The 8,951-nt window shown below is 51.5% G+C and overlaps 1 protein-coding gene across 1 annotated transcript in view; it reads right to left on the bottom strand.

The window, feature by feature from the left end:
• The window catches only part of DYSF (dysferlin), a 209,043-nt gene that overhangs the window by 148,364 nt on the left and 51,728 nt on the right, over positions 1–8,951 (bottom strand). Inside the window, exons 5-7 of the mRNA XM_029938519.1 lie at positions 2,100–2,214; positions 779–871; positions 208–419 (exon numbers count right to left, since the gene is read on the bottom strand). Of these exons, the coding sequence (XP_029794379.1) occupies positions 208–419; positions 779–871; positions 2,100–2,214 (420 nt within the window). The remainder of the gene's footprint in view (positions 1–207; positions 420–778; positions 872–2,099; positions 2,215–8,951) is intronic.

Below are 8,951 nucleotides of genomic sequence, written 5' to 3'. Positions count from 1 at the left end.
CCCCCCCCCCCCCCCCCCCCGCCACCTCATTTTTTTAAAGAGCAAAACCAAGGGCTGCGTTCTGAAGCTACAGCACATGAACTGCTCATTCTGCTCTCTCAGGGGCCCGGGGAACCACAGACTCCTGCCTAGGAGAGCCCTGGGCTCTGGTCCAGCCCTAACCTGGCCCAGCCTGGACAGAGGAGGCCTGGACAGGCAGCCCATTACCTGGAAGTCCTGTGGTTTGTCTGACAGCAGCTTTCTGGACGCGGGAGCACTTCTCTTCCTTTTGCTCCCGGGGTGGTAGGGGGGTGGATGGGAAGGTGGCTTCCTCGGGGTGGCTGGAGCCCCGGGGCCTGGGGCCCCACTCTGATCCACTAATGGCTCTGCCTCATCTCCTGTGAGCCCCTGGTCCTCAGTGTCCTCCTCTCCTCCTGTATCTGGGAGGAGAGGGTGATAGTAAGGGCTGGTCCCTCTGGCCCTGTGCTTGGGACTCCGCACAGTCAATGGAAGAGCCAAAGGGCATGGGTGCTCAGACCCACCACCCACCTCCCCTCCCCATCAGTGAGCCAGGATGGATGAAGGAGAAAGAAGAGGAGCTTCCAACAGCTGAAACTTGAGGATGGTCAGTCCGGTTAGTCAACAGGGAGGGAACAGAATGGCCCTAGCCCTCCCCACCGTGTCCTGCAGGATCAGCCCCTCTGGCCACTCGTCCCACTCTCGAGAGCTGACAGGTGGCGGCAATGAGACAGTTACAGGTGGCAGGATCAGGATCAGGACAGCCTGGCCCATGTCTCACCCGTGGGGGCCAGCCACTTCTTTCCAGAGTATCTCGTGTCCACGGTGCTGTCACTGAGCAGGGACCAAGTCTCAGCCCGGCTCTGTCCCCCACCTGGCATTTGGGCAGGGCACAGCCCCAGGACGGGAGGAGGGAGCTGGGTGAGAGCAGCCAACCTAGGGCACCCCCACCCAAGCCTGCTCTCCTTGCCTGCCCCGAGCCTGGCACAAAAGCTCAGAAACTGTTCCCATGTCCACTGGAGACTGTCCCTTCCCACTACCTTCCAGGCAGGACTAGGAATTTGTCACCTTTGGGAGCTTTCCCTGAGTGGTCGGAACCTAACTTTGTCAGACCCATCTCTAAGGTAGTCCCAGAATACTCGAAGCCCCTCACCCTCCCCACTCTCTGTCCCCTGGGGCCGCCCTTCTTTCTGCAGCCTATGCCCCAGTCCAGATGGAGCTCCCTATCCCCAAGCTCCAACACTGCAGCTGGGCAGGACAGGCTTGGAGCACATCTCTACCAGGCGCTGCTCGGGTTTTAATGTGGTGTTCTGCCACTAGCTCCCTGCACTGTTGAGAGAAATCGTAGACTCGTTCCCATGGCCGAGTCCCCACCTGGCCCGTCTGTGGAGCTTCCCGCACATTCCAGCAGGCTGGGCCACACGGAGGCCTCACCAGCCCTGCACTGGCAAGCCAACCACTCTGGGCTAGATCCTCCCTTGACTGGGCCAGCAGAAGCAAGGGAAGAGAACTGAGGCAACCTTGCAACCTGCTAACTTGGTCTGCTCATTTTGCAAGTGATAAACTATAGGCCCAGAGAGGGAGAGTGGCCGGCCCAAAGTCACACAGCTACTTGGTACCAAAGGCAAGAGAGGAACTCGTGTTCCCTGACTTCAGGCCAGGGCTCTTTCAAGGAAAACCCAGCTCTTTTGTCACATGCCATCACCAAAGGCCTATTAAGTGCCAGACCAGGGCAGCAGTCATGGCTGGGGAGTGGGGGGGGCCTCAGGTATCATCTGGGACAGACAGTATCCCAGCACAGGCATGCTCTCTGAAGCCCCCACCCATGTGAGAACCGCACAGTACAGAGCACCAGCCCAGACACGGCCCCTCCCCGGGAGGGTTCCCTCACACTCATCCTAGTGGCACTTTTTCTGCACAGCAGAAGGCAGCTCTCAGAACTCCCCACCCACTGGCGTCTTCTCGTCTCGACTGGGCAGCCCCAAACCTGGGAAAGGCAGCAGAGGCTGCCTGAAGCCTCACTCCACCCCCCACCCCGATTCCCAGGCTCAAGCACTGCTGCTGGGCTTCTTCCCAGGGCCCCGCCAGGGCAGGCTCCTCACCAGCCAGCATATCCAGGTCTGGCAGAGTCGGAGAGGGTTCCAGAGACGCGGAGGGTGGGAACAGGGGCACGGCTCCAGGAAGTGGCGTGTAGGACACCTGCAGGACCAGTGAGGCCTGGAAGAGACAGGGGTGGGAGGGCAGCAGGTCAGTGCGTTGGCCTTGGACCACCACCTCCAGCATCCTTCCTATTCCTTTTACACCTCTGCCTAGGAAAACGGCTCTGACGGTGGTCAGGTTTGCAGGAGGCTGTGGCAAAGCCTCCCCCAGGGGCCCATCAGCAAGGTCAAGTGGTCAAAAGCACAGAATCTGGAATCAGGTTCTACCACTCAGGAGCTGTGCGATCCTGGTCAAGATCTGTAACCTCACCTTCCTCATCTGTAAAATGACGGTACTAACAGCAGTAGTGCCTTCCTTGTAAGGTCACATGGGGATCAAATTAGCTGCTAAAGCACCTCATAAGCTTCTATAAAAGAATCAGCAATTCAACCTCTCCTGCAGGATTTTTCTTTTCCTTTTTTTGTTTTTTTGTTTATTTATTTTGAGAGGGAAAGAGAGACTGTACACACACAATCGGGAGAGGCAGAGAGAATCCCAAGCAGGCTCAGACTCAGAAGTGGGGTCAATCCTGTGAACTATGAGCTGAAATCAAAAGTCAGACACTTAATGCACTGAGCCACCCAGGTGCCCCTCCTGCAGGATTTTCATCGCTCAGCCTGGGACTATCTTCAGGAAAAAGCCCCCTTGGCCACTTTGCTTAGCTGAGGGCCCCTGCCCCCTGCTGTTTCTCCACGGGTGGCTCGGGCACCAGCTAGCCCTGAGAGGGTCTTGGGGTGCTGCTCACCTTTCTGAGCCCTCTTCCCTCCCAGGTGCACCTCTGCCCCCCACGTCAACCCCAGCCGTTCCAGCTTTGACCAGCCAAGACCACAGTGACCAATCACCACACTCTCATGGACCAGGGAAGCCTGCCCTGTTTTTTACCCCATGGAACAATTCTCCAAGACTGTGCACTCTTCAAAGGACCCTGGAACCTGAAAAAAGGTACAGCCTCAGCAGGCTCTCCAGCCTTACAGCTCCCAGGCCAGTGGGGGCCTGGCCCAGCCTTCCCTGGTACCATAGGTCTGACCAGCCTCCTGGGGCAGCCTTCTTATTGATCAGAATAATAAATGCTCTATTTAAGAAACTTTAGAGAGTACAAAAATATTAATAAAAAAATAATGCGAGGGAAAACAAACTGCCATAATTCTACTTTTATTCACATCTTGATATAATTCTCTCCCATCTTTTTAAACAAATAGTGTATAGCCCTGCTGTACTTAAAATGCTTTGGGGACACCTGGGTGGCTCAGTTGGTTAAGCGTCCAACTCTTGATTTCAGCTCAGGTCATGATCCCAGCGTCATAGGATCAAATCCCAAGTCTGGCTCTGTGCTGAGCATAGAGCCTGCAGACAATTCTGTCTCCCTCTTTCTCTCCTTCTGGCCCTCTCCCCTGCTTGCTCTCTCTCTCTCTCTCTCTCTGAAATAAAAAAAATTTAACGCTTTTCTATTATTATGTTAGTAAGCACTTCCCAGATTTTGACAAATGCTTTTTTTTAATGTTCGTTTATTTTTGAAAGAGAGAGAGAGAGACAGAGTATGAACAGAAAGGGGGCAGAGAGAGAGGGAGACACAGAATTCAAAGCAGGCTCTAGGATCTGACCTGTCAGCACAGATCCTGATATGGGGCTCAAAGTCACAAACTGCAAGATCATGACCCGAGTCAAAGTCAGTCACTTAACTGACTGAGTCACCCAGGTGCCTCTTGACAAATTTTTTATAAATATAATTGTTAATAATGCATCATATCCTCTGAGCAGCTCAGCATAATTCGCTAGACATCTCTACTGATTCCAGAAACTCCTGGGGGGAATCCTGGTCCTGAGATAGAAAGGTCTGAAGGTCCTGGATGTCTCCAGGTTTGGGACTTGAATCTTCCAGGCTGGGGCCTGGGCAGGGGCAGCCAGGCCGAGGGAGGGCAAGACCAGTGGAAGGGTGGGGCTCTGAACACCAAGGAAGGAAGCCGGCAGCATCCCAGCATCCTAGGAGACCCAGGGCAAGGCCAAGGAAGGCAATGAGGCCCTTTATGTCCTGAAACCAAGGCACTGCCCTCCCGGCCGTCCAGGACTATGAACCACCACCAGGTGTCGCCACTTGAGCCGGCAGCGAGCCGTGCACCCTAAGCTCCGGCAACCCAAAGAGGAAAGAAGAGCTTCTGAGCCCCACCTCGCTGCCCAGCCCCGCTGGCAGCCACCCCAGGACTCTTGGGGATTCCAGTCAGCATCTCGGTGTGGACCTGGGCATCTGTATTTTTAACAACCTGGAGCTTTCCCCCACTTATTCAAAAGGCAAGTTAGGCTCTTTGGAAAAATAATTCTAGGACTAGGCGAAGGAAAGTAGATGACCCTGGAGACTTTTTTGGGCCAGAAAACAAGAAAATACTCAAAGAATGATATAAACATATCAAAAGGACACAGAACCCTATTTTCATGGACTCCCACTGGCCAAAACTGGGACAATTTAAATATGAAAATAAATATAGTAGTAGATTAAACCATTGAATACAATAGGAATAGATTAATCTACATAGAAATAAATATGCAGAAAAAAGTGTTTCCTTATAGTGAAATATCAACCGATGTATGCAGAAAAAAATAATTGATTTAGAATATCACCATTTGGCAACCATCCAAACAATAATTAATCCAACCAAGGAAATAACAATGGATGTGATAACCACCCGGGGAAAACCAGATAAGGATCGGAGTATTTAGAGTCACAGGGTACCTCCTCCCACAATTCCTACCTATTAGAAAAGGGAATGGATTGGTGATTAATGGAGAAAGCCAGCAAATGCGACATTAATCAAATAATCAAGGTTAATAGCACAGTAACGGGCATACAAGGAGGGCAGCACAGCATCACTATGGTCTCTTCCTGCCAAAGATGCTCAGCCTAAATCTAATCATGAGAAAACATCAGACAGACCCAAACTGGGAGACATTTTACAGGATTACCAGTCTGTATTCCCAAAAGCATCAAGGTCACAAGGTTGTAAAAGTCAAAGAAAGACAAGAATTGTCCCAGATGGAAGGAGACTAAAGACAAAACAATTAGCACAACATACAATCCTTAAGTGGATCTTTTTGCTACAAAGCACTGTTGAAAAACTGATGAACTCGAATGGGGGTCTGTGGTAGTGCTGCATCAACATTAATTTCTTCAGTCTTGGCAGGTTGTGGGTTCTGTAGGAAAAAGTCCTTAATCAGAGAAGATACATACACACTAAATTCAAAGAGATGGGCCAGGAGGTTGGAAACTTAGTCTCAAAGGGTTTAGAACAATATACTCTTTGTACCATTCTTGCAACTTTTCTTTAAAACTTACATTATTTTAAAATAAAAGGTTAGGGGCATCCGGGTAACTCAGTCGGTTTAGCATCCAACTCTTGATTTCAGCTCAGGTCATAATCTTACAGTTTGTGGGTTCAAGCCCCACATTAGACTCTGCACTGACAGCACAGATCCTGCTTGGGATTCTCTCTCTCTGCCCCTCCCCCTCTTGCACTCTCTCTCTCAAAATAAATAAAAACTTTTTTAAAAATAATAAAATAAAATAAAAGGTTAAAACCCTGAGAAACATGCTTCTACTATAACCATTGGAATCTTATTCAGAGAGACAAATAAAGCCCCCACCCATTCATGCTGAATTCCACTCTCAGGATCAGCCACAGGCCAAGTGCAAAATGAAAATTTGGTCCCTTGTCTTTTGTTTTTGATTTTGTTTATTTACGTTTTGAGAAAGAGAGGGAGAGAGCAGGGGAGGGGCAGAGAGACAGGGAGAGGATCTGAAGCAGGCTTCACACTATCAGCACAGAGCTTGACGTGGCACTCAAACTCACAAACCATAAGACCATGAACTGAGGCAAAATCAAGGGTCAGATGCTTAACCAACCAAACCACCTCGGTGCCCCAGATATGGTCCCTTGTTAAAAATTTACTAGGAATTTCAGTATGGCAACAGCAGACAATTAACACAAGTGCAGGGCCTAACTGCCCACGGGCTGGCCCAGTGTGGGGTGATGGCTTGGCTCAGCCTGCATTGGGAGCTATCTGAAAGGTGGAGAGCACCCTACCTGACCTATCCTCCCTGACCCATCCATTCATTAATCTGTTTATTCATTCCCTGCATAAACATATACGGGGCACCTGCTAAGGGCCAAACACTTCAAGATACTGGGTTACTTCCATAAACAAAGCATGACTCTTGTCTCCATGGAGCTGACATCTTGGCAGAGGAGACAGACATTAAACAGTTGGTGAAACAGACGTGTAAATAATAAAGTGTGTTGGAAAGAAAAGGAAACCAGAGCAAGCAGAATCGGGGGAGCAGGAGGAGCTGCAGGTCACAGTGTTAAATCGACCCCACTGTGGTGAGGAGGGAGGAGCAAAACCTTGGAGGGGGCACAGCTTGGCTGCCTTTCAGCCTCCAGTGCTACTAATACTTGGTGACTCAGGTTCCCCGGCCCCAGGAACAGATCCCCAGGAGAGCACCCCTTCTTACTTCTCGGAGCTGTCCTGCTTACCTGGTCCCTCCTTGGAGACTTGGAAGACCATCTCTGTGCTCAGAGAGGAAGTGAGCCCACAGGAGCATAGCTGCTCCGCTCCTTGACCTGGATGGCAACGCCTTAGCAAGGGGGCTCGAGAGCAGCCCTGCAGGAGAAGCAGGAAGCAGCAGCCCCCAAATTTGAAGACCACCCAAGGCAACCCTTCCTTCCTAGGGTTTCCTGAGCATCAGGTACCTCCACACTGAGAGCCCCACACCAACCTCCCAAAGAAATGGCAACATCCCGGTGGGTCCAGGCAGCTGAATGAGACTTCCAGCATAAAGCCAGCTCCATCTTTTATTTACCTGTCAGGAACTATGGAGGCATCCCTGGCAGCTTCAGAGAATCTAGAGCCCAGGACCTAGAACAGGCTCTGGGGAACCACTGCTTCAGGATCACAGATAATTAACACTGGAGGCCTTTAGCTCTCCTGGGGACCCATAGGGGCACGTCTATGAATCCCACCCAGAGTTAGGACCTCCCACCTTCACCATGACATCATACCTCATTGCTGTTCCCTTCCCCAGACAGAACCAGAGCTGAGATTTTCCTCCTGTGGAATGTATGTGAGCTCCACGCTCTCCCAGAACACATGACCTTGGCCTAGAGTCCTCCTGGGTGTGTCCACATGAAGGTACCCCACCTAACAACCCTGTTCCTCAAGTCTCCAGCCCCGGCACCACCATGCAGTCCTTCTGCCACAAGACCATCATTGGTCAGTCATGTGTCCACCAGAACATGCTGCCTTGGAGCAGGAACCTCAGTCACCCATGTCTGCCATCTTAGGGGCCACAGTCAATAATATCACAGAACTCTGGAGGGTCCTGTCTGGCCACCAGGCTAGAAGGGCCTAGGAGACCAAAGACAAAGGCAGAGGACAACCTCATCAGATCCTCCTCCAGGTTATGCAGCCCAGCTCTGGGGTCCTTCACCCACCCCACTCCACACCCCATGCTCAGCCCATTGCTTACTGCCTGCTTCCTAAGTCACAGCTCTCTTGATATTGAGCTTAGCACGACCAGACATTAGACCAGCCCACTCCCACCTCCCCCCACATACATTGCACAAGTGTATAGGAAAGCCCCACATGTGTCACGGTCTTATTTATTACCTTTCCCTGAGATAACACCTAGGAAGCTGGGGGAGGGTAAGACGTGGCCCTGACTGAGGCAGGAATGGTTGGCAGCATCTTCAAACTGCCTAAAAGAAACTCAAGGACCACCAGAGCTCTGTGTCCACTCTCTTCCAGTCCCTACTCCCAACATACACAGCGCCCTCCTGCCTCCCCAACCCACCACACCGCTGGGGTTCATGTGTCCTTGTCACTCAGCAGGTTTCACACTCAGCAGGTTTCACTTTCGGGTCTGCCTCTGGTTGTTAACACTGAGGTAATACCAGGGAGCCTGGATGGCTCAGTCAGTTAAGTGGTCGACTCTTGTTTTCACACGAGTCATGATCTCGCAGCTCATGAGTTCGAGCCCCACATCCAGCTCTGTGCTGATGGTACAGAGCCTGCTTGGAATTCCCTCTCTCTCTCTCTCTCTCTCTCTCTCTCTCTCTCTCTCTCTCTCATCCAGCTCTGTGCTGATGGTACGGAGCCTGCTTGGAATTCTCTCTCTCTCTCTCTCTCTCTCTCTCTGCCCCAACTGCTCTCTCTCTCCCTCAAAACTGAGGTAATACGGACAGTTTTCATGCTGTTTCCACATGCTCATTAGCAAGCTGCTCTCAAAGTACATTTGTGAGTATGTTGCTTCTGTCCTGTATGTCCAACACCACCATGGGCCCGGAGCCCCTCCCAGGACAGGGAGAGTAGTTTCCCCTTCAGTCTAGAATCTGTCTGAGGACAGATTTGACATCTTCTCATGGCATATAGTGCAATGTGCCACATCTGAAGGCATTTGGGTAAATGGAGTCCACGGGCCAGCCTGTGGCAGGATTTCACGGCCTGTCCCAGCCTTCCTCCTCCTCTCAGTCCTTCCAGGGTTTTCCAAGGATCCCACACCCTGTCTTTACTCCTATTACTCTGTCAGCAGGTTGCTTTGACAATCTGAGCTAAACTCAGTTGGGTACTGGACATGCTCTGCCCATTAGGCCCCACCCAGAAACCGGCCTCAGTAAATAGCTAGTGAGAATCCTGAGCTTCTGACGGGGCTCCCTGTCCCTTCTGACTACAATCTCAGTTATCTGGGCCTCCTGCTGCAACACAACCCA

Source organism: Suricata suricatta, chromosome 4 (assembly GCF_006229205.1).
Source record: "Suricata suricatta isolate VVHF042 chromosome 4, meerkat_22Aug2017_6uvM2_HiC, whole genome shotgun sequence".
NCBI lineage: Eukaryota > Metazoa > Chordata > Mammalia > Carnivora > Herpestidae > Suricata > Suricata suricatta.
This window is presented reverse-complemented; position numbering and strand designations above follow the sequence as displayed.